Source organism: Centroberyx affinis, unplaced genomic scaffold (assembly GCF_046629955.1).
Source record: "Centroberyx affinis isolate AG114_WGS23_722 - 3 ecotype Tasmania unplaced genomic scaffold, CSIRO-AGI_Caff_v1 ptg002343l_1, whole genome shotgun sequence".
Taxonomy (NCBI): domain Eukaryota; kingdom Metazoa; phylum Chordata; class Actinopteri; order Beryciformes; family Berycidae; genus Centroberyx; species Centroberyx affinis.
This window is the reverse complement of record NW_027280607.1, coordinates 225,452-252,316: the sequence shown is the minus strand read 5'-3', so window position 1 is coordinate 252,316 and position 26,865 is coordinate 225,452. Positions and strand designations below refer to the sequence as shown.

General features: G+C 41.5%; 2 protein-coding genes across 2 annotated transcripts; one reads left to right on the top strand and one right to left on the bottom strand.

Moving 5' to 3' along the window:
• The first annotated feature begins 3,033 nt into the window (after positions 1-3,033).
• LOC139655869 (protein SPMIP1-like) lies at positions 3,034-4,314 on the top strand. The gene is made up of 2 exons (XM_071533258.1): positions 3,034-3,451; positions 4,196-4,314. Exons 1-2 carry the CDS (start codon positions 3,034-3,036, stop codon positions 4,312-4,314), a joined length of 537 nt encoding a protein of 178 aa, XP_071389359.1.
• Positions 4,315-6,087: 1,773 nt separating this feature from the next.
• LOC139655868 (zinc finger protein 678-like) lies at positions 6,088-11,988 on the bottom strand. The gene is given in 3 exon segments (XM_071533257.1): positions 6,088-6,302; positions 6,305-6,680; positions 11,941-11,988. Coding segments are annotated over 3 exon segments (639 nt in total).
• Positions 11,989-26,865: the final 14,877 nt, after the last annotated feature.

Genomic DNA, 26,865 nt, shown 5'->3' with positions numbered 1-26,865 from the left:
AGACTTGAATGGCACAGAAGGAACTCTGGTGAAAATATAAATAAAAATATAAAGCGGCCATGACATTTTTTTTTTTCTTTTCATTTCACATTTCATTTTCTTTTTTTTTTGGTTGAGTGAAACCTCAGTGGGTGGAGCTAAAGAAGCACAGTATTTCTGGCTAAGTGACATCAGAGATGGCGGATAATTAAAAAAAAAAGTAAAGTCTGGTAATGTAGACTGAAGCCCAGTGAAAAAGGCGAGGGGTTAGAGAGGAGGTAGCTAATATTATGAAGCCTAGCGCTCTGCTACTAACTGAAAAAATGTTATCTAGCCAGTTATCTCTGTTAGCTAGTTAGCCTAACTGACCTTCCAAGTTCAAACTAGCCATACTATCCTACAGCTATCTAGGTAAGCTAGTTAGCTAGCTGCTGACCTTCCAACATCATGAATGCCATGGTCATGAATGAAAAAATGTCATGGCCGCTTTATATTTTTATTTATATTTTCACCAGAGTTCCTTCTGTGCCATTCAAGTCTGCCAGTTAGCTAACATGCTCTTAAAAATAGTTCTTCTTTGGCTCCGCCCACTGAGGTTTAACTCAACCAATGAGATTATTTCTGCCTCCAGAGCAGCTCGGCCTTCAGGAAATGTTTGTAGAACTAAAACTCCAATTTGCATGTTTAATAGTGAAGTCCCAGCCTTCTTTCTCTCCACCCCCCTGCCTAATCTATTGCTTCCCTCCCTCAGTTTGCCAGCTCTAGTTGTTCGGGGTTGTGTTCTCTCCACCTGTGTGATTGATCACCTAGCTTCCTCCATGCAGCTGGGGGATGAGGTGGCAGGTGGCGCCACCAACGATCCCTTTGGCATGGGCAAATAAAGAAACGGAGTAGTCTCAGTCCATGCAGCTGTTTGTTCTTAATCACAGCCAACATCACATCACAATAACTGCAGCAGCATCACTTGCTCACATAGTTTTGCTGCAACAGAAAACATTTCTTTTAATAGGGCTGCAGCATGAATTCTTATTAACTGCACCAAGGTCTGTTTAAACTGCAAACCTGTCAACGTGTCAAAGATGGACAATATTCCTTGTAACACTGTTAGTTACTTGCCGTTTGAATCTAAAATGTGTGCTAATAAACACCATGTATAACACTGACTTGTGGAATCAATGTATTCAAGAAAAAGTGAACAATGTGACATTACTTTAGACTATATTGATTACAATTCACTGAACACAAATAGCCAATAGTTTCATGAAAAAAAAACAAAGGAAAAGAGATGTGTGTCGGTATTATCATTCCTAAACTAATCTATATATACTGTGACTATGAAGTCCAAAAGTAGACTTGTGTTATCAGCTGTAAATAGAACAGAGATCTTTCCATTCTTGGGTGAAAAATGAGACAAAAGTGACAGGGTCTGCTCTATCTGGAGATCCTCTTCACTCAATTTGTGTTGTATCCACACAGGCCAAAAGGGATCCAGGGCCCTGCTGAGGACTGTGGCTCCATATGAGTAGAAAGAGCTCAGTATTTGGTGGAGAAGCAGGAATACTGTTAACATTTATCACCTGCGCTGTTGCTCTTGTACAAACAGGATAGAGGAGCCGGTGCAGGGGTGGAACGGTACGGACGGCAACTCGACACACACCAGGTGAGTCCTTCTGGCTTTGGGTAGTGAAAGGCCTAATAAGAAAATATACAGACATAATATTAAATTCATTGATATATGACTTGCTGCTGCAGGAATGGCCTCCAGCGGTCCACTTTTGCTGACACTGGGTTTCCAGGGTAAGTAGGGTTGGGGATCACCTAGGTTTATTTGGTGCTATTTTGAAATTTGACCATTTTCAAGTAAAAAAAATGACAAGTATTCAATGTTTCCCCCTGAAGTTTACTCTTGTCAGGGTGGAAAAGCCTCTGAAACAGCATTTAGACCATCATGGGACACTAAAACTCTCCACTGAGACCCAGACTAATGAAATTCTTTTAAGGTTGGCAGCTCTTCAAGGCAAGGTGACCCACCTCACCTATGGTAGGGAAAGTCTGGGATACATTAGGCCAAAACATAATTGAACAATTCAATAAATAAATGAAATGTGCAAATTATATTTCATTGAAGGTTTTATATGGTCAGGGAGGAACCTCCGTCATATCGGCAGTGAACAACATGACTGTACGATATCTGATATTTAATAAAAAAAGGCCAATATCGGCAAACTGATATATTGGTCTAACCCTATTATCATCTAATGCATATCTGTCAGTTTGAATGTTTTGTCTTTATGCTTCAGATTTCTTTTGGATTCTCCTCCCAGGATCGTTGGATATGCTGCACCCCCAGGTTGCCAACTTAGTATCTGTGCCTTGATGAACCTTGGCCATGACATGCAGTCAGGGGGGGATGAGAGAGCAGGCCGGGCGACCTCCGACCCCTTTGGACACGGCAAGTGATGGAGCTCAACCGGACACCAACAGGAACAACTTTTCACTGTCCAATGCATTCAAACCAATAAATGATACTTTTTGGAATGAGTGTAGACTTGTGTTGAATCATCCAGATCCAGCAATCAGGAATCCTGCACTGCACAAAGTGTCTATCTTCACAACCTATTCAGTCTTACAATCTTATTTTTTCTTAAAAAGTGACAGATTCTGTCATCTGTGTGAGATCATTCCACTTGTTTCCAATGCAGTTTCAAACGTCAACATCTTGAAACAAGGCAGAATCGGGCAGATCACTCCACTGGTATCAATTAAGTGACACTTGATTCAAGAAATGTCTCGAAGCAAGATGATTATGATATGAAAATATTTAATCTTTGATTCAATGGCTAGTTAAAATGTTAAAATTTTTTGCAGTGCAGAATAGAATGTGATGTGATGAACAGAATGTGGTTGATGCACATTCTCAGTCGTCGTTGTTATGCATTCATACATGTTTGTGGACATTCACCTGCCACATCCCTCCACATTGTCACATACAGTATATCACTCATCCAGTAAACACATCACTCTTTCCACACTTCGGAAAAGGAGCTTCAGACAATGGATCCTCAGATGGAGAACTTTTGGAAGGAGGCGATACTGAAGGAAAACATGACCAGGCTGAAATGGTTTCAGCATAACTGGAGCAAGAAAACTGGAAACAAAGCGGTCCAAAAAGTTGGCGAGAGGGGAATGGGAGTGAAACTGCCCAAAATGAACGCATATCAACCGGAACGTGACGCCAAACCGTCCTCAACGGCTGCCTCCCCAGTTCCTCAGAGGAAGAAGATGGAGGAGGAGGCAGCTGGGTGGGAAGTGATGCGCCCCCCGTCAGGAAACACCCGCCAGGTCCTTTACGAAGGCCTTTCCAAAGAGGAGACTGGACCCCACAAATACCTGCTGCTGAGGAAAGACAAGAGTCCAGAGGAGAAGTATCTCTATCCCATAACCACCAACTGGCTGTATGGATGGGGTCTTGGTAAGATGATCGATTCTCACTCTAATGATTATACTTTGGGCTACCTATGGACTTTTAAATACTATCCATCTGTGTAGTACATTGTATGTTACGGCATGCCTTTTTTTATCATGGCTCTTGTACTGTTGTCCTTTAGGATATCAAATGATGCAGTCACTGAATTTTAAGTATACACTGCTTTAATTTAAGGATCTTGTCTATAGGAAGAACAGTCATAATCAGTGATGCAGCGGTAAATAAAAAATCAGAGGTCATCATGAGGCAGCAACCACCAATATAGACACAAATCAATTATGTTTTCAGAAAAGCCTAAAAAGGTGGGTAAACTCAACTCACGTCACCGCTTTTAAGTAGCAGTTCCTATTTCCTATTTACACAGATAGAGATTAAGTAAAGCAGCTGTTCTTTGTAGGTTCTGTCATTCAAATGTTTGACTTTCTGAAGTTTGGGGAACATGAAATTGAGCCACACCATAAAAAGTGTCATTGCAAACAATTTGGAAGGTCAATAATATTCACAAGATAATGAATAGGATGTGAAGATGAATGTAATGTTGATTTTTTTTAAAGATCCATCCAAGCTTAAAATGAGATCACATTGCTTTTCATATCTTTAAATGAGTGAAGAAAATATAAGAAAATAAGTGAGCAAATAGATAAACAAGCAGACAAATGCATGATAGAATAAAACAAAATTGAATAAAACTTCAGGTGTGATGTTAGCTCTGTGTTCCACTCCACACAGGGGACGTGAGCAAACCGTGCTTGCCCAAACATGGCCGCCACACCATCGTGAGGGAGAGCTTTTACCGCAAGAACGGCATCTTCCCTTCCATCACCTCCAACGCAGACACTGTGGGATAACTGACAGATTATCACCATCAAAATAAACTGTGAACAATGAAGGTCAAATGTCGGAATTCTCTGTTCTCTTGGTTGGACGGTTTCTTTAACTCCAGGTCACATATGCTTCAAAATATACACACCATTGGCCAGAAAATGTATTTGTACATGTAGATGACATTCACTTGAAATATATTTTGAAAACACTATATACAGTATGTTGTCTGTATAAGCACAGAGGAAGCATGTGCTGACAGAGACAGAGAGTGAGTTCCATTACAATTCCAAAATAATTTCAAATGCAAGCAGATGTTTAGTAATTATTTCCTCAAAGAGTGTATAGAGTATTTGAACCATGAGAAGGAGCCAACAGGGCATAGTTGCCTAGGAACATTTCACATGTCTAGATATACAGTAAATTAAATGGTAGATTAAAGGGTGAGGTTTCCATGAAATGCTGGTTACGTTTTCCTTGGAATGTAAATTAGATTTTCATATTTATTGATTTCATATTTACTTGTCTCATATGCCGTGATATAAACCATCCCACACACACTTAGTTTCCTGTTGGCAGCCAAAGCGAGAATAAAACTGTTGACCATAATAATGTTTACATCATTTATACCATGACACATTTTCCTGGTTCCCACCTCTGCATTGCTTCCATCTGTAGACCCAGAAATCAGTTGTGACTTTGTCTAGAAAGCCAGTATGTGCTTTAGTTGCAGCCAATTCCAGCTGCAGGGTGAAAACAAATGTAAAACTGTGCGATCAAATCGTCCCCTGGAACAGAAGAGAGAAACATTCTCGTCATCAGAGGCCAGTGATGCTGCAGCGTTGGAGTCGTTTACCCGCCGTTAATGAACGACATGACAACATGACATAATGGGATTTGCCATGGGAAGGGACTGCTGATTTGCCATGGGAAGGGACTGCTTGGATCACTCAAGCTATCACACTAATTGGAAATTACACATTTTCCTGGTTCTCACGTGTGCAGTGTTTCCATCTACAGAGCCAGAAATCAGTCCCAGCCTGTGATAGATGACTCTTATTACACATACAGACACATAAATACCACCATCTGATGAAGGATCGAGATGTCAGCACAGTGAGCCATTAGCAGTGTGACAATTTTAGCCTAATATTGACGTAGCTCTGACCTCCGGCAGGGGGGGTTTCACACTGACACACAGTAAATTCTGACATGTTCAGATTACTTGAAAAAAGTTTGGAATCTGATTGCGTCACTTTTACCCAGCAAACTTGAAAGCCAAATTAAAGTTAACTTAATAATCAACTAAAAGTTAGGTGAACAGATTACTTAAGAGTAAAGTATAGATCTCAAGTAAGATTCTTGAATGATTATAAGTAAATTTACTCTTGGACTAAGGACTTGTAAGTTTTATTACGGCATTACTTCAATTTAAAAAAACTTTGTTACACCAAGTAATGTGAATTTCCTAAATGCTATTTATCTCAACATGTGTTTAATCTGCAAATTCAGGCTATGGTTAATTGGATAAAGTGAACATTTAAATATGTTGCCACAGATTATTCACGTTAGGTAATGCTTGTTGTGACTTAATCACTTTAGTTCATGTCAGGATATAAGTAATACATTGAAGAGTTGGGGTTTCAATTTAGACAATATACTGGCAAACATTATAACAACATTACTTAATGCAGTTGTTTATTGTGCATTTAATATTCACATGCGTTACAGAGAGGAACTTGTTCCACCCTGCAGACAGTGGAGGTACTCTTCAGCAGTTTAGATGCACTGGTGTCTCTTCAGTTGAGTTGAGAGTCTGAAACTGTTCCCACATTGGTCGCAGTGGTAGGTTTCTCTCCAGTGTGAATGCGTATATGTCTTGTTAGGTTACTTAAGTCTGTGAAAGTCTTCCCACATTGGTCGCAGTGATAGGGTTTCTCTCCAGTGTGAATGCGTATATGTCTTGTTAGGTTACTTAAGTCTGTGAAAGTCTTCCCACATTGGTCGCAGTGGTAGGTTTCTCTCCAGTGTGAATGCGTATATGTCTTGTTAGGTTACTTAAGTCTGTGAAAGTCTTCCCACATTGGTCGCAGTGATAGGGTTTCTCTCCAGTGTGAATGCGTATATGTCTTGTTAGGTTACTTAAGTCTGTGAAAGTCTTCCCACATTGGTCGCAGTGGTAGGGTTTCTCTCCAGTGTGAATGCGTAGATGTTTTGTTAGGCTACCTGACCAAGTGAAAGTCTTCCCACATTGGTCACAGAGGTAGGATTTCCCTCTTGTGTGAGCGAGTTGATGCTTTGCTAGGTTATGTAAATTACTGAAACTCTTCTCCCATTGGTCACAGTGGTACGGCTGCTGACAGCTGTGAGGTTTGGGTCCGTTGGTGTCTCTCTGTTTCCATAGAGAAAGATATAAAGACAGAGATCAGGACAGAGAGACAGATAGAGAATATGCATGTGTGTGTGTGTGTTGTCTCAAACTTACCATTACTTGATGAATTACATTACTTGATTACTTGATGAATAGCTTTTTTTATACAACTGTTATATATATATAAATATCCCACATAATATATGGCATCATATGTTAACTGTGATGTCATATCTGCATTATTTCATACAGACCTGGACAACAGCAGCGGCTGATGTACTGGGCTGAGGGAGGAGAGAGAGAGAGACAGAGAGACAGAGAGAGAGAGAATAATTAGAAATCATATGTATTGTCATATATCAAATAAATATACAAGTTAATAGGCTAATGTTATCTCCACAGTAACATTAAGTTATAGATGGGCTACTGTTACTAACAGATTAACATCAATGTTACAACAGTGATATTTTTTCTCACCTCTTGTGCAGAATTAATTATGACAACATTCTCCTCCTCTGCCAGATGTCTCTCTTCAGCTCTGACATCATCAAACAGAGACAGTCGGTAAGACAGGAAACACATAAATATAATTTATAAAACACTGCTTCATGTTGAAACTGTGCACCTGTTGATTGATCACACATGAGTAGGTCTAATTTATGATGATGATGTGTGCATCATTTGGTGACATCATGTAAAGCTGTTTACTCATGCTAGAGTAAAAAGGAGGAAGAAAATGTTCTATCTGCCATTTCTGACCAGGGGAACGAAAAATGCCTGTGAACTGACCCCCTGCACACAGTTAGAACTGGCTGAGGTTAAGCTACAGGCAGGCCTGGGGCCAGTTGCATAAAGATAGACCTATGGACTTAAATGTGACCATAAGTCAAACTTGCTATAGACACTTATACCTGTACACTAACACCTGTTCCTACTACTTCTTGGTTGTTATAGATCTCTAATGGCTTGTTTATCTCTCTACAGAGTCTCTCTTTTCTTCAGGCTCTTCCAAAAACTAAAGATTTGCCATCTTGTATGAAATAGCTTCAGTATTTAAACTTACCACTCTGACAGTTAGGCCGAGCCATTGCCATAACAACAAAGTTCTTAACTCAAGATTATCCAGGGGGAAGGTGGCTAAATTTCCAACCTCAAAATAAGTCACTTGTAATATTTAAGTAACAGACAGTCTTAATTAGACTAGTCCTGAACTAGCTTTATGCAACTGGGACTATCCGAGGCTTCTCTGAGCTTCTCTAGAGGATGAAACATTTGAATAATATCTAGCCTACTCTTTCCCAAATCAAATCAAAACAAAACAAAACAAAACAAAACAGTGCAAACCGATGCAGAAGCATTTTAATGCAGCATCGTTTCATAAAGTAGTGTCGGTTAACCATTAACTAAGAGTTTATTGCTATAGAAAACATCCATAACAAGCTTATGTGTCCCGTTGATGTGTTCATATTATTGTTCCCTACCTGAAACCGTCCGAGGGCCGTGAGTCTGACATGTTTTCATCTCAGTTTGAAAGGTTTGAACCAGGTAGATCACCATGGTAACCGGGGCATCGGAGCAGGTACAAGGCCCGCATCCTGACCAATCAGCTCTCTGGAAACATGGAGTCATCATTCCGACAGGGTCTCATTCAAATCAAAGTGACAAGTAATAAAGCCGCATTGAGCTAATTCAGACCCTAAATAAATAACCCTAATAAACGATCCTGAAGCTAACGTGTGCTGTTTGTGGACTTGTTGAGCAGAACTGTCTGTTAGCTTGTATTTCGAAAGGTAAGTAAAAATACTGTAAATGGTTTAATTATGAGCATAGTTGTTTGATATTGAACATTTGAACATTTAACATAGGCCTACTTTAGTTCATCTTGCATAAAGTGCCAGACAGACTAAAATTAGTGCAACATTTTATGTTTTAAGTTAAGAGTAAATATCATTCATTATTGATAACTACAATGAATTTATGTAAACTATGTAGTATTTGTTAGAAGGTGTCAGTTTATTTATTATATGTATTTGAAATGTATTTGTATTGTTTGACTTGACATCAAAATACAAACGGAACAGTATGAATAATGTGGTTCATGTGTGGATGGCATTAGAGACCAAAATATAATGTTCAGTCTGTCATTGGTGCATTCTGAGATGTAGAAGGTGCATGTTCAGGTTTTGTTAGGCCTATTGTTTTCTCTGTGTGCAGGTGGACCTTGCTGCAGAGGTGATGGAGGAGAGGGACGGGGGAACCGCTGCGGTCCGTGGCAAGGAGCTGCGGAATACAGACGGTATTCTCCTCTCCAGGCGCACCTGGATTGGAGATACCGATGGATTGGCGGTGAAACTAATGGAGCGAGATAGTCTAGTTGTGAGAGTTCGTGGTGGGCGAGGAGTCGATGTAGCTTTTTCCAGAAGTGAGCGGTGGACCGGTGGGAGGAGCAGGAGATCCTGGCACTGCGCTGGAATTGCCAGGCATGGAGAGTGCATTTCTACACGGTGAATTACTGTGGCTGGACAGAAGTAGGGTGTAGTATTATTTAATGTGGATTGAGGAGTGTGTCTGTCAGCTGTTAATATGCGTGTGTGTGTGTGTGTGTGTGTGCATACCAAACATGTGTAGGCTATAGTAATTATATTGCGTCTGTGATGCTTAAGCAAGAGAATGTCAAATTACAACAAAAAGCAAATAGAAGTTCACTATTACAGTTATTAGACACACAGTTTATTTGTAGTTTTGTAATAAAGTATAATATTCAACTCAAACGGTGTGTGTTTACGTATGTGTCTTATTTTTGTGTTTTTCTTGGTTTATCAGTGTAAATATTTCAGTAACTTGGAGCTGTGTGTTTTCACTTACTGCTGTGGTGATATTTCTATATGTAGCCAGGTGGGTCAATAGGACTATTCCCACTAACTCCACCAGATGGCGCTATTATTGATGTACCCCTGAGGGCAGAGTGGACAATACCGCGAGAGTAGACCAGGAGGAGCAGGAAACCATTTTCGTGATCGCCACGTTGAGCGGCAGTGGAAGTCCAGAATTCTAGGTTGGTAAATAAATGGTAAAATATGTTGTATGCACAAAATATCGATCAATGTATATTAGTAATAGTGTGCAAACATATATTGACCATTAACTCGCAGGTGTGGTTGGATGTCGGCAGATTTTCCCGGAGTAATCCCGTCAGCTCATGGCTGCCAGTCTATTGAGAAGCTTGTAATGTAGGTTAGTTTCCAAGTTTGGGTTTCATTTATTTTTAGAATGTTTAAACCAAGATTCATACTGGTTTTTCCATTGTTCACCTGTACAGTGGCGTATGAGGTGTGTGTACTTGGATAAATGTACTGATATGTCTAGTGAGTATCTTTACAGAATTCTTACATAGGCCTACTGTCAAACATGTTGTACAGAACTGTGAATGTTAGGTTTATAAACATCGAACAAAAAGTTTGGAACTTTGTGTTTGGTAGATTATTTCTCTGTTGTAACAATGCCTCTTGGCAATACATTTTATACCGTTGGAAAGCCTGTTTATTTCCCTTTTAAATGGTGCCTCATTTGTAAGGAACATGCATTTGTGGGATGAGCAGCACAGCTGAGTATGTGGGTTGCGCTCATGTAAAATTTGCCAAATCTTCTCTGCCAATGCCAAACAGCTTATTCTGCTGTTGCTATTGACTCTTGTTTGGTGTTGTTTGGTGGATTGGATGATTGAAGTCTATCAGTAACAAGGAAGAAACAAGACAAATTGGCAATTTTACAATTTATTCATTTAACAAACAGTCAGGAGCCTCAGTAGCGTGTGGAAGAACCATACACAGCCACAACAGCCTGGCACCTCCTCCTCATGCTGGTCACCAGCCTGGTCACACACTGCTGTGGGATGGCATTCCACTCCTCAACCAGGATTTGTCGCAAGTCAGCCAACGTGGTTGTGTCGGTCACTCTAGCACGAACAGCACGCCCAAGCTGATCCCATAAGTGTTCAATTGGGTTGAGGTCAGGACTGTTGGCAGGCCATTCCATTCTCTCTACTCCCAAATTCTGGAGGTAGTCTCTGATAAACCCCGCTCTGTGGGGGCGAGCGTTGTCATCTTGGAGGATGGAGTTCGGTCCCAGACTGTGGAGATATGGGATTGCCACCGGTTGCAGAATCTCATCTCGATATCTCTCTGCATTGAGATCGCCTCCAATGATGACAAGCCTCGTTTTTCCAGTGATGGAGATGCCGCCCCACACCATCACACCGCCTCCACCAAAAGGTGTTACTCTATCGGTGTAGCAATCAGCATAGCGTTCTCTCCGTCTTCTCCACACTTTGACCCTACGATCCAACTTCCGTAGGCAGAATCTGGACTCATCGCTGAACATAACGTTCCTCCACATGTTCAGGTTCCAGTGCAGGTGCCAATCAGGTACCTGATTGTCAGCACCTGGGGGTACCGGAAGCTCAAAACAAGAGTCAATAGCAACAGCAGAATAAGCTGTTTGGCATTGGCAGAGAAGATTTGGCAAATTTTTCATGAGCGCAACCCACATACTCAGCTGTGCTGCTCATCCCACAAATGTATGTTCCTTACAAATGGGGCACCATTTAAAAGGGAAATAAACAGGCTTTCCAACGGTATAAAATGTATTGCCAAGAAGCATTGTTACAACAGAGAAATAATCTACCAAACACAAAGTTCCGAACTTTTTGTTCGATGTTTAACTGAATGTGGTTTGTTGTATTTTATTTCATTTTCTCAGGAAAGAACCATTACAGTTATTTATGTACTCCTGATTTGTAATTTTTTATGCAATGTATGTTTAACTGCAGGATGTTAAGCTAGTTATTTACTGTACTTAAAAACCATTCATAGTGCACTTAGTGAAGTTACAGTGCATTATAAGGCGGTGTGAAGACTATACTAGTTTAGGTTGAAGAGTCCTCTCAAGCACCTTAGGTTGTGTTTTATATACGACTGTGCATTGAAGATTTTGTCTTTTGTCTATCTGTTTGGAGACTGATTTTATTTTAAAAAAGCAGAACTGAATCACCCTTGTTTCCAATTTTAACTACTAATTTGCATTTGAATCAATCATTGGTTCAGAATAAAGAATCTTAAAGAGATTTTTGTGTCCTGCGCTGGTTTAATTTCGCCAGGCTACACATTTTGGTGTCAGAAGTGGGATTCTGCTAAATTGGTGACAGCTAATTTAAAATTAATTAGGCTAGATAAGATCAACATGCTTGAGTACATAAATAACTGTAGTGGTGACCTGCGGTTACCTTGCGAGACAGCTGGATTCGGGAGATCACGATCACACGAGAATCCATCTTGCCGGGCTTCAAGTTATGTGTTTGTGGCCGAACCACAGTGGTGCGGACCAATCAGCGTCCTATAGGGGCAGCTGGGGGCGTGGTTTAGGTGTGGCGACAGCGAGAAGCGACTGTTCATTCACAACAATGGCGGCTCCTAAAGGGGCTAGCGTAGATGCTGCTATAACATCAGTTATTTCTGAACTGGAGAGTATTTCTTCATTGAAAGAAGAGCAAAGAACGGCACTGAAGGCTTTTCTGGATGGAAAAGATGTTTTCACTCTTCTCCCGACTGGCTTCAGCAAGAGTTTGTTTATATGGTTTGTTGATCTGATTGGTTGAAGTTAGCCCGTGATAGACGGTGATAGACAGATGGTTCATCCAATCACCTGCCAAGTATTTTTTGAAAGTGCCTGCCCTTTTCCAAACAGTTTCCAATGACGACTTCCCAGATGGTTCTGTGTAACAAACCATCTGGCAAGTCAGATCCGCGGTGCTGGTGCTGAGGAACATCCAAGACAGTGAGGCCTGCCTGGAGGTGCCATTGGAGACTAGTGACCAGACTGCCCAGGACCAGACAACGTTGACTACGTGGAGGGAAAAGACCATCCCAGGAGGACAAGCCATTCCATCCAGCAGCCTGCCAAGAGACTTTTCATCTCCTGACCTTGGGCTAAGTGTGCACAGAGACATTTCACCATGTCAGGAAGAGATAGTGATAGTGAGCATGGCTCAGGAGGAGAGTTAGAGACTGATCCTTTTGAAGAACTTCAGACCAAGTTATCCGAACTGAGTGAGAAACATGACCAAGCTATGGCCACAATTTCTACTTTAAGTCGTGAGTCTAACAGGTCTTGTGTATGTACCCCGAGAGCGTCCAGTCCAACCTTTTAGTGGTGATGCTACTGTTGATGGTCGCTCAGTAGATGAGTTCATTGATGAGGTAGAGCGTGCCATACGAGCTAGAGGTCTAAGTCAAGGAGATCAGGTTGACTTCATTCTCTCTCTCCTTAGGGGGTCAGCACTTGAAGAGGTCAGATTATGTACAGATGGGGAGTCAAAGGAGCCTAGCGAGATGTTCACTTTTCTCAGGGTGGCTTACAGGTAGAAGTCACCAACAGGAGGGTGAAGATTTCTTTGAGTATTCACACTCACTGTCCCAGATCCTCTGCTTAGCCCTTAAACAAAAGCCAGATGCAGTATCTGACACAAAGATGGCAGTCAGGGATCAGCTTGTAGACGGTGTCACAGATTCCTCTCTCAGAAGAGAGCTCTGCAAATTGGTAAGGGAGAAGCCAGAGTCTACACTCTTTGATGTGCGTGAGGAAGCTGTTGCCTGGTCGGTAGAAGACAAGCCCAGTAACACTAGGGTTGCTAAGAGTAGGAGCATAGTGTGTGATAGTATGGGTAATGGGGGCCAGTGTGAAGGTAGCACACAAGAGAAACAGTCTGCCACGCTAGATGATATACTTAAGGTGGTCTCTGAGCACGGCAAGGCTATCGGGGAGTTAGCCAATGCAGTGAAGGAGAGTCTCATTATCAAGGAAAAGTCTGGAAAGCACAAAGGGTGGAAACCTAGGCCAAAGCTCCAGTTCACAGATGATGGGAAACCTATCTGTTTCAAATGCAAAGGAGTAGGACATATTGCAAACAGCAGAAGTCAGATAACCAGTCTACTATCCCCACTGCATCTCCACAGGGAAACTAGCTTCCTCGGTTGCCAAGAGCCAGGCAATTCGAGGTGAAAGAAAAGGCTCAAAGACCCTTACTCGTGAGAGATTTCTTGAGCGGGCAGTTGGTGAGTGTCCAGAGGTTGAAGTTGAGGTGGGGGGAGTGAAGACTAAGTGCCTGTTAGATACAGGGAGCCAGGTTAGCACCATCTCTGAGTCGTTCTTCCGAGAGAACTTACTAGGAGCAGATGAAGACATAACTTCTACCGCCAAATGGCTCAAGCTAACTGCAGCAAACTCATTGCCAATCCCATACATCGGTTACATTGAGCTGAATGTGCAGACCATGGGGTTTAGTATACCTGAGTGTGGGTTTTTAGTTGTGAGGGATCAAGCCCAAGAGCAGCCAGTGTCAGAGAGCATAGAGCCAGTTCCAGAGGAGTCAGAGTCAGGAAAGAAAGGGCCAGGACCGCAAACTAGTGAGAAACATGACAAGCCCAAAGAGCCATTACCAGTTCTCATTGGTATGAATATAATTAAGAGATGCAGGGAGTTGGCCATAGCCAGCTTTGACACAACTCTTGTAGGAGAGCTAGACTCAGTGTGGAGGGAAGCTTTTCAGCGAGTGCAAACCTGTGAAGTAGTACCGAAGACATCTACAGCCAGGATAGCTAGTAGATATACAGTACATGTGCCGGCAGCCTCAGTTGCCATGGTGTATGATAAGGGTCTCAAGACATGCTCAGATAATCAGTCTTTGATGCTGCTAGAGCCTACCAACACACCGTTGCCTGGTGATCTCCTTGTAGTTCCCACCCTAGTCGAGTCTAACAAGCCTGTGTTCCCAGTACAAGTGGTGAACTTTTTACAGGAGGATGTGTGGTTGCCGCCTAGAACTAGACTTGGTGTGCTTAGCCAGGTTGAATGTGTTGACGAGACAACAGAGGTGCATTTCCAGCGCATCTCTGCGGAATCTGTTGACAGAAAGGAAACTCAGATGTTAGACAGCAAGCTGCAGTCCATCTTGGAGCACTTAGACATAGGTGGTTCACCAGAGGAGCAGGCTAAATTGGCAGTAATCTTAGCTCAGTATGCAGATGTATTTGCCTATAAGGATGAGGATCTAGGATACACCAAAAAGGTCAAACATGAGATACACTTAAACGATGATGTCCCAGTTACACAGCCGTACCGATGTATACCTCCCACATGGTACAAAGAAGTTAGGGAACACAACACAGCTTCTCAAGAACGGTGTCATCAAAGAGAGCACTAGTGCATACGCATCACCCATCGTGATTGTGCGGAAGACGGATGGCAGCTTACGGCTATGTGTAGATTATAGGAAGCAAAACTCCAAGACCAGACGTGACGCATTCCCTTTGCCTCGCATCGACGAGTGTTTTGATGCTCTGCATGGTGCAAAGTTCTTCTCCACCATTGATCTTGCCAGTGGTTACCATCAGGTAGCAGTGCATGAGGATGACAGGCATAAGACAGCCTTCACAACCCCTTTTGGGTTATTTGAGTATTCCAGGTTGCCTTTTGGTGTTTGCAATGGGCCGGCGACCTTTCAAAGGCTTATGCAGGCAACAGTGAGTGACTTAGTCTTCCAAATTATGCTTGTGTATTTGGATGACATTTTAGTCTATTCCCAGAGCTTTGAGGACCACCTAGCATGGCTTCAGACAGTTTTGCAGAGTCTCAGGGAGACAGGGTTAAAGATTAAGGTAAACAAGTGCCATTTTCTGCACCCCAATGTGTGTTTCCTGGGTCATCAGTTGAGGGCATAGGTACCGACTCAGACAAGATAGCTGCAGTGAAGCAGTGGCCAGTGCCTAGTACTGTTAAAGACTTGAGGTCGTTCTTAGGTTTTTGCAGCTACTATAGGAGATTTATCCAGAGTTTCTCCCAGCTGGCAGGTCCCTTGCATGATGTGGTCAATGCATGCATCAAAGAAAACAGCCCAGCTAGGTCCAAAGACCTGTTTGATAGTCTATGGACATCAGAGTGTCAGGAGTCTTTTGAGCGACTGAAAGAGAAACTTACCAGTGCTCCGCTACTTGGTTTTGCTGACTTCTCCCTTCCTTTTGTTGTAGAGACAGATGCCAGCGGTCTAGGCTTAGGTGCTATCCTCTACCAGCAGCAGGGAGGCAAGAAACAGGTTATATCATATGCCAGTAGAAGACTGAGAAGTGCAGAAAAGAATGACAGAAATTACAGCAGCATGAAACTTGAGCTCTTAGCCCTTAAGTGGGCCGTCTCAGAAAAATTCAGAGGTTATCTGTTAGGGTCGAAGTTCACGGTCATAACAGACAACAACCCCCTGTGTCACCTCAACTCTGCCAAGTTAGGGGCCATTGAACAACGTTGAGTTACCCAACTAGCTGTCTTCGATTTTGAGGTGAAATATTGCCCTGGTCGATGTAACACAGCAGCCGACACCCTCTCTAGGCAGCCGTTAGCAGGGGAGCCCCAGCCAGATGGGGATGACCAGGAGTTTGATGGGTGCATATCCATCTGTAATGTCATCCGGAAGGGAGCATCTCTAGACCCTGATGTAGTGAGCACAGGTGTCAAATGCTGTAAGGTTAGACAGGTCGGCGCCTCAGAGGCTGAGCAAGGTGCTGATAGTAGTAACTCACAGGGTAACACACCTACTCTGCCAGGTTATTCTAAAAATGAGCTATGTCAGTTCCAGAACACAGATCCTACACTCAGCTCATTCAGACAGTTTTGGGACAAGAAGAAAAAGCCCACCTATCAGGAGAGAGCAGGGTTGGCCAAACCTGTCATCTCTCTAGTCAGACAGTGGTCCAGGCTCAGGGAGATTGACGGACTACTATACCGTGTCATTGATGATGTCCATGTGGGTGAATGTCAGCAGCTCCTTTTACCGGCGTGTTTGAAAGAGGCAGTGCTTGAGAGTAGGGCTGTCACAATAACCGCAATATTGCAATATAGAGAAGCCAACCACGGTGGATGGCAAGCAACCGCCACAACCACGCTATGTTCACGTTTTTTCTTTTTTTCATAATTTAGCGACATTTCAGAACCCCCTGGTGACTTTATTTCTGAAAAGCGACTAGCGACAAATCTGGCGACTTTTTCTGACCATGGGGAACAATGTTAATGTGATGAATCCCAAAGCATTTGGCAATAAATTGGTACGGCTGATGCCGGTTTGCTCTACTTGCTTGTCATCCCGAGATGTCTAATGATCACAGCGCTTCCCACACACAGTGTAGCCCCCCTTCCTTCGCTGCGAGCGGAGACTGTAGGTTATATATTGATATGCAAATTAGCATGTGACGTGATCGCATACACCGCATACCGCGTGGTTGAGCCACCCTAAATCACCGCAGGGGAAATTCCTTCACCGCGACAGCCCTACTTGAGAGTGTGCACAATCACATGGGGCATCAAGGAATCAAACGCACACAGAACCTATTGAGACAGAGGTGTTTCTGGGTTGGAATGTATGAAGATGTAGAGCAGTGGATTAGACAGTGCCAGAGATGTGTACTTACCAAGATGCCACAGCCTAAAATATAAGGCTGGGTATTGGCAAGGACCTCACGATACGATACGTATCACGATACATGGGTCACGATATGATTGTATCACGATACATTGCGATACGATACATATTGCGATACATTGCAATACTCTACATAATTTACTGAAAATTTAAAAATAGAGCTGAAAATACAACTTGCTGTGTACCACCTGGGTAGTCTAATATGTACATCACATTATATTGATAACTTAGCGGACAAATTGAGTCAAAACTATTTAATTCAAAGGGATTTGAGAAATTGGAAATTTAAGGACATTTTAAATCTGTTTAAAACATGAATATTTTTTTTTAATGTATCGATACAAGGGGCTGGAAAATCGATACAGTATCATGGAAAAAAATATTGCAATACTCACCTGTATCGATTTTTTTGCACAGCCCTACTAAAATACATAAAACCATTTCTAGCTACACAGCCTCTTGAAGTTGTTGCAGTAGACTTCACTATGCTAGAGCCTGCATCGGATGGTCGTGAGAATGTATTGGTAGTTACAGATGTTTTCACAAAGTTCACCCAGGCGTTCCCTACGCGTGACCAGAAGGCTGATACAACTGCCAAGGTCCTTCTCCGATAGGGTAACTTAGAGAACAACACCCATTTAGACAATGTCAGACAATGTCAGACATTTTGCATGCTACAGAATAAAACTAATGGACAATTTCAATACGTGCTTTTTATACAGCGTTGTCAACTGTATGCACAGCTGGTTTATAGTATGAATCCACACTTGTCAGGAAAAACTTGTGTGATATACTGCTTATTGTGTTATTAAACAATAAGCAGTATATAATTAAATGTCAGGTGATAAGTCTGTTGCATGATGTGTATTATCTGCAATAAACATCGTCAACTATATAAAGTACTTCAATTAAACAAGATAGCTAAAGTATATCACAAATAAATTAACATCCAAAGATGATTAAAAAAACATTTATTTCAACATTTTAATATAAAAGTGCAAAGCAGTTACAACTAGTAATGTACAGTTTCTATGTATTATTTTACATATTACAGAATATGCAGGTTGTTTCAGCAGTGATCACAGTAGAAATATCCCAAATAACAGCTGTTGTTCCGTTAGTTCATGAATGTTCTTGCCAGTGCATTTATGGTTGTTCCAAAATGTCCAAATTGTATATATTTATATACAGTGGTGTTATGTCCCTGAGAATGGTCTGGGGTGCAGGAACAGTAACACAACAACCAATAATGGAGAAACTGACATGACAAAGACCAATTTGGTAGATTTCAAATAGATCAAAAAGTGATGTTTATTAACAATGGTAGCAGAATAAGTGCTAGGAGTGCACAGTGATTGTTTACAGTGTCTCCACAACCATGAAAAAAAGAGAGACAGGAACAGAAAAGACTAAAGATGGTGACAAAGGAAAGAAATGAACGAAACAAAAACCTCTAAGCTAGTGTGTTTAACAGAATGTACAGGGTTCCCCGTCTTACCTGGCCCTTTCCCCACCTGAATACAAATGTACAGAAGAGCGTTAGTACATGCAATATAATATTTGACATCTGACCAACACATGAGAAATGATCAGGCAGTTCTTGCTAGTGTGGCAGGTTACACCAAATCAAGCAAAATGGCTTGAAATGTTATGGCAAATATATCCTAGGTATTGTCATTGTAGATTTTCTATACATTGGTATATCAGTATTAATTTGATAGAACAACAAATTTTGTATGGAAACCAATACTGAAAATCTTGACTATGTGCATTCTGAAATGATGTAACAGCACAACCCAATGTGTAAAAGATCAAGGGCTTTTGTTTGATCATTTTAATGTCATAGGGGCAACAATAATTGATTCCTTATTTGAAAGAGAATCTTGATGGAGGACCTTTGGTATGCAATTAACTTGACATTTACAGTTTTGATTATGTAGTTGGATATTTGTTATAAGAATGGAATTACTGTATTTCCGACTTGTCTAGTTATTAGTTTGAATGTCAGATAGGTCTGTGTAGACACTGTACCACTATGGTGTGTTGTGTTTGGTGAGAGCAGCAAGGCTGATGAGGCAATGCAGGGTGACCAAAGGAATTTGATGTGTATCACAGTATATGGGTGGTTGGGTTCCTCTTTGTTAGGGATTGGAACCATTAGCACAGTTGGAATCTACAAAACAGTCTCAACAAACAAGTCATTTGGAATAAATGAATACATGCACATGCTATCTCTGTAGTCCGGGTGGAGGTCTAGTATGTTGAAAACGTAAAGGTATATTCTGAAAGCACTATATACAGTATGTTGTCTGTATAAGCACATAGAAAGCATTTAGAGGCAGAGAAGTTGACAGAGTGAGTCCCATTACAATTCCCTGAATGTTGATCAGTGAAAATCTGTTCCAATGCAATTCATAGGCAAAACTCAGGTGTTTGTAGCAGTCAGAATGCAATGCAATGCAGGTTTGTTATTTCCTCAAAGAGTGCACAGAGTACTTGAACCATAAGAGGGAGCCAACAGGCCATAGTTGCCTCGGAACATGTCACAGCTATTGTCATATTATGTCTAGATATACAGTAAATTAAACGGTAGATTAAAGGGTGAGGTTTCCATGAAATGCTGGTTATGTTATTCTTGGAAGGGTAATTAATTTTCAGATTTTCATATTAATTCACTTGCCCTCACATTGCCAGCCTGATTATTCACATTAACTTTGCTGCCTCTGTTAAGAAACTGTTACTCAGTCCTTCAGTGTTTATCTCATATGCCATGATGTAAACTATCCCATACACACTTAGTTTCCTTAGTTTTATCACACTAATTGGAAATTACACATTTTCCTGGTTCTCACGTGTGCAGTGCTTCCATCTACAGAGCCAGAACTCAGTCCCAGCCTGTGATAGATGACTATTATTACACATACAGACACATAAATACCACCTGATGAATGATTGGGATGTCAGCACAGTGAGCCATTAGCAATGTGACAATTTTAGCCTCATATTGACCTAGCTCTGACCTCCGGCAGGGGGAGTTTCACACTGACAGTAAATGGGGACAAACAGTAATTAGTTGGTCCAGAAACACAGACTGTGATAAGCTGCTAAAAAATACTGAAGTTTGAATCAGAGTGGAAATCAATTGTAGAAGCACACAAAGAGAGGGGGAAAGAGAGATTACAAATACACTTGGGGGTCTTCTCTGTTACGATTTATTCAAAGAAAACCCAGTTCTATCATTTCTAACACAAGAAGACAAGTAGCATTCCCATCGTTTGCCACTGGAGCAAACTTTAACGCAGCCATTTCATTAAAATATGATGATTAAATTCCATCTGTTTTGGTACAGCCAATCTGTTAACCTCAACCAAATTATGTCATCATGCTATCCCAATACATCTGGCACTCTCTGTTGTTTACTATGCCATGCCACAGTACTTTAAAACAGAGCCGACATGTATTTTTCAGAAATAACATCTAGCCCACATTTCTTGCTTTGCTTTCTTGCTTGTTAATGTAAACACTCCTACAGCACAAAAACACATTTCATTCCATTTTATTTCCACACATTTATGTCTCTGGTAATTATATGTAAGAACATTGCAAAATGGCTCAAAACATCAATTATCCTCATTTCCTTACCCAGCTCTTATAAAGCAGTAATGGCATCAAATAGCTGTATAGAAATAGGAGTTTCATATGCAATCTTCCATCATCACATCTTCACCTCCCCCATTACTGATTGTATTCTGTGTGTTTGTGTGTGACTGAAAGAGAAAAAATTAGTTCTAGCTCTACCCCATTCATCCTTAGTGACTTTGTTGTCTCCTAAGAGAGAGAAAAACATAAACGTTCCCCCATTGTTTGATGAGATAAGTTTTGTCATATTCATTCTCTCTGTCACTTGCGTTGCTGCACCTCTGTGAACTTTTGAATCAGTTCAGCAGTTCATCCTTCCTCTCCCACAAATCCTTTCACCTGTGGACAGATTCACATTGGAGTTTATGGTATGTTAAAGACAGCTGAGAACTGGGAAGTAGTTAGCTAGTCTGCGGACCTTCCAACATCATGAAAGCCGAGGTCATTGCCATTTATATTTTCATTTACATTTTGACCAGAGTCTCATCATTGCCATTCAAGTTGCCAGTTATGCCGCATTCACAACTTGGAAGCGTTCGGTTCAAATGTTTAACTCGTCGGAACTCCAGTGCAGCAGCAACCAATAATTTTGATTTTTATTATCCTGGACTGTCAACATCAGTGGATTCGCTGCAGTGTTTATCGCTTGTGTTCCCACTTCAGCAATTTGTGACACCAAGTGGAAAAAATCGGAACCTGCAAAAAAGTCCCATTCATCCTACTTGTAATTACCACGAGGAGGCTGATTTGAATTTTTTTTCCCAGTCGGCAGGTTGTGTTTACGGTAAATCTGATATGACATAAACACGGCATTAGCTACACTCTGAAAACTGTGGTTCTTTGGCTCCGCCCCCTAAGGTTTAACTCAACCAATGAGATTATTTCTTCAAGTACATGGTATGTGCCTTAGCCAACTGAGCCACCAGGACGCCCCACAAGAAATATTTAACTGAAACTCCAATCTGCTGGATGCATGGTCTTGATGCTGTTGCCCAGATGGCAGATAGATAAATGGAAGCCCATATTTAAACTGAATGCATTTATCAGATGCCTGGCTTTCAGAGGGTAATGAGGCAGAGTTGACAGTAAAAATGTTCATGGTAATGGATACATATGGACATTAAAGCTAGCAGGCCTATGCCTCTCTTCAAAGCAAGAGGTTTGTCATAACTGACCTCTAGCACCAGATTTATCCTGTAGCTAATGAGGAGGAATAATCCAGCTAATGCACATATGAATGGTTATGAAAGAGTGCTTAATATTTGTCTGCTGAAACTTGTTAATGAACCCTACAAACACACACACACACACACACACCAGCTGACCTTTCGTCTTTGAGTTCTAGGCTAATTGCATCCCTGAGGTTAAACCATGCACCTGCTTTGGTCACGTTCCCATCTGCTGTATGGTTGGACATGCGTGGCTGGCTCGACCAATCATCCCTCACCTCCTTCCTTACCCTTCCTGTATTCCTCTCTCCATTTAACTGTACCTCATTCTGCCCATTCAGTTTATCCAGAGAAATCAGGCACCGCCAAAGCCTGGTGAAAATGTCACTTTACAATGCTTAATCTCTCTCTTTCATCCCCTTTGTACACATCCATTTCACTCTGTTGCTCATCCTGTTCAGCCTAGTGCTCTCTCTCTCTCACATTTGTATCCGTCTGCCTGTGCTCATTGTCCTGGTGCAGGCTACAAAGATGACTAAGTGAGAAGGTGGAGGTGTTAATAATGACGAAATTACTCCTGCCATTTCGACCGGAGATAAATACTGGTTTGTCAATTACGTTATCTGCTTTACCTCAGGAGCTCAATGTACCATGTGCACCGTCGCAGGGGGCAGAATAGTAGCTCACTTAGCATTTGTCTGTTGATTGGCTGTCATTCAAAAGCCCTGCACAGAGGGGTCTTTCCATGGTAACACTTCTGCAGATAACATAAGGAAAAGGCCTCTGAACCCAGGCCCATTTTCATTGTTTACTATTGACAGCACAGTCAAGAAACAATCACAGTTTGCCCTGAGAGACAACAGAATTCCGCCTGTCACACTGCCTTCGGTGCACATCAGAGGCTGAGGGTTAACTGATTGGAAATGCAATCACACCCTGCTGACTGGGGCTGATTAGATGATTATCTCAAAAGGATGGGCCGCTCTTTGAGCAATCAAACATGGCGGAGAGAGAGACAGGAGCAGGTGCGTCTCATAGCTCTTAGAGGATGTTGTCAATGCCGGGCAGAAAAAAAACTCAGCTGGAATACTGAGCAAACGCTTGAGGGGAGTAAAGGAGGCGAGCCTTCACAACAAAACCCAAGATTTATTTTCTCCTTTGCACGCGAGTCGTTTATATGAGGATAGGTTCAAATGCACAAGCAGTTGTTCATTCCATTTTTTATGAGTCCACCGTTCTTCAGTGTTTTGTTTGTTTTCCATGGCAAAATAAAGACTAAAAGGATAGAGGAGAGTGACAGCGTGAACCAGATCTGAATGCTGTTACGCTGGATGTATAGCAGGCCATGCAAGAACATTGAAATGATTGGGGAGTGACTGAAAGGCCAAGCACTTCTTCATGGTTTTGTCAATGTTAAACCTGTTTAGAGTTGGGACTAATGGAGTGAGGAGGGTGGGAGACTCAGACCACCTTAATGGACAACGGTATGATATGCACTTACTTCGATGTGATCAGTCTTACTGATCGGTATAAAAGACTGAGTCATGGTGAATATATAGAAAAAACGCACATCAAACAAAAAAGGCACCTAGGTGCTGGATCGAGAGTAAACAAGAATCCGCACACTGTATAGCTCCAGATGCATAATGAATTTCTTAACACCGCAGTGGTTAGGTTTCGAACACACTTTGAAGATGAAGAGCGGTGTGCTCGAAACATAGCCACTGCGGTGTTAAGAAATTCATTATGCATCTGGAGCTATCCAGTGTGCGGATTCTATTCTTTTCCTCTGAATATGCTTACATATCCTCTTTGGCTGCGTAGCAGATGGAAGCAGTTTTTATGGCTAAATAACGTTAGACTGAAGCTCAGTGAAAAAGATGAGGGATAAGAAGAGAGGAGGAAGCTAATATTATTATAGTTATAGTTAGCCTAGCTAACCTTCAAGTTTAAAATAGCAATACTAGCCTATAGCTATCTAGGTAAGATAGTTAGCTAGCCTGCTGTTGCCTTTTATATTTTTAGTTACATTTTTTTTAAATTTACATCCTTCTTTGTTATTTAAGTTTGCCAGCTAACTTGTGGTTCTTTGGCCCCACCCATTGAGGATTGACTCAACCAATACAATTATTTTTGCCTCTGAGAAATGTTTGTGAGCCTATAACTAAAACTCTCAATCACAATCTCCATGAAACATTAAACTCCAGTCCAGTCTGCCTGCCTCTCCACTGAAAAGCATTAAAGGGATAAGGGAAGAAGCATCTCTTATGGTCAGAGTCCAATCTGCTGCAGGTGGCGAGGCCAAGCAATCATAATTTACAGCTTCAATTTCTCCTCTTGTGCATTCAGTGTGATCAAATGGTCAACAGCGCAGATGTATTAAGTTAAGCACAGAGGTCATGGGTTAGTGAGGCCAATCAGTGCTTACACTAGGCTTAGACACACGCACACAGAGGGTTACAACACTAGGACAAGAGCTCTTTTTTTACTGGTGATGAGGCGCTGATTAAAGAAGGAAACAGGTGACAGGTGTCATGGGGCTGGAATTCTCTTTTGAAAAGATGAAAAGGTCCTCAAAAGATATGTAGTGGAATTATAATAAGGTATATTATTAATACGATGAATAAAAAAAAAGATACAATGAAACTTTAATGATCCCTGTAGGGAAATTGGGTTGTTGCAGCAGTAAAATAGTAACAGAACACAGCAAAAAGAAAAACAGAAAATGAATAGGAATTGAGCAAATTAGGAATATTAAACATAACAGTGTCAAGAACATATTAAGTAGAAATGTATGAATGAAGTGTATGAAAAATATGAGTCACAGCATTATGATGGTGTGCAAAATGCTACATCCGATATGAAATCATACCAAAAACTGAAATGTATGTGGTATGAAATACGTTTTAAAGAGATACGTGCATTTTAGACAAGTGAGAGAGAATATGAGAAAATGAAGCAAGCAAATGTGTGAATTTACAGTTTATATACACCATGTTCACATTAACCGGCCTACAGCAGGCTTTACATATGCACAGCTAGTTTTAGATAAGTATAAGAATATCATCAGGCATCTACTGAATGAGCATCTACTGGTTGTAGTTGCTCATCTGATTGGAGCGCAGCTATAGTACGCGCCATTCGAGATCAGTAAAGGTTTAGCGAGTGTTTAATGAGTGTTGAGCCGGTCTGAGCCGCAGTGTTCTCTCTAACAGATGTGTGATCGGGAAGTATTTGTAAACACAGTGTAAATGTAATTAATTCCTCCGGTATCAGATTGGCCAGTAGGATTATTAATGCAGTTCCTATTTAATTAAAGCCCCGCGCCTGGACACTCAGCTGGTAGCGCAGCCCTTTTTTCTCCCTGCCCCACTCTCTCTCTCTCTCTGTCTGCGTTCATTTCTCTCTCCCTCCCTTGCTTATTCGTTGACGTCATCTGCCTCTGCCTTTCGCCACCTCCTTTTTTTTTTTACCATCTGCGTTTGGTTAGGCTTTCATTTTCACCTGCCAAGCGGGCGTCTTTAACTTCAGAGCTAATTCTATCAAGAGAGAAGAGACTCTTGCACATGGGTTATATTAGCTAATAGCGAATCCAGGCTGTCTAGATCCCTGTAGGCCTATATCCATTACTACACATAATGAAATGGCTTGCAATTAAAAAGCACTATGTGGAGCCAGTGGAGGATGGAACAGGGTTTTGGGGGGTTTGGCAGGTGAAAGGGCATTGACTTTCATTACTGTCACTGTTTATTATCATCCTACTGATCACTGCACCATCTTGGAAGACTCTTGCACACTGCACCACTTCTAGTATTGGGAATAATGTACAGGTCCTATTATGCAAATAAGTTACTTAATGCATTTCATCCTATTCAGTGTATCTACATCATGGTACAAAAGTGTACCAAACTGCCCACCATGCCTCTCCTACAACCATACAGAATGTCATGCTGCTTGAATGTGATTGAATGCTGAATGTATATTTTTAGAGTAATATGTCCATATATATATATATATATATATATCTACTGTATTCTGTTGGCTTGTACTGTATAAGTCCCAAGTATCACAAAGTACGGTGTTACTGTGAATTTGTCAAGAGAGGGTTAGATCATTTTGGGTCCTGTCCTGTGTCATGTGTGTCCTGTTACCAGTAGGTGGCTATTGTCTTGTCATGTCCACATTTAACACAAGCAAACTTTTATTGGAGCTTTGTAAAATTATTCCAAGGTTGTAAATGTATCCCAGTCCGTAGCCCAGATAGCTCATTTTTCAAAATGTCTGGCAGAGCAATCCACCATCTGACTCACACAGTACATTTTCCTTACACAAAGAAAGACATTCAATGAGGACAGGACAAAAAATGATCCAACTCCTACTGGATTTGTCAGTACATCACGGCTATCAAGCACATTTATTATACGTGGTGAATAAAGGCATTTTCTGATTCTGGTTGAAAGAAGTGAAAGCTGCACTAGGCAAGATTTTTATGTAAAAAGACAGCCATCTTCTCAGCCTAAATCACGAAATGGGGCAACAGCAACAGAGCGTCCCACACTCCTTAATTGAGATGTTTGCCCACATGAAAATTTGGTGTTCAGTATGTGGGACAGTACGCTCACAGGGAGTGAGTGACGAATTGAAACTTCAGAGTGAAAAACAAACTCCTAAACAGCAGTGAGTCAGCGCTCCTTCCAGAGAGAGCTGGACTCACCAACATTAGAACATTTTCCTCTCTAGGTCTCTTTCCTTTAACTTTTCCTTTGGTATAAAGCTTCACAGACAGGCCAGGCTGGTAAACAATAGCGCGCTGTGTGCAGTTTACTGACATCCTGCTACCGGATTTCTGGATTGGTTGAAGTTCTCGAAGTTGTCA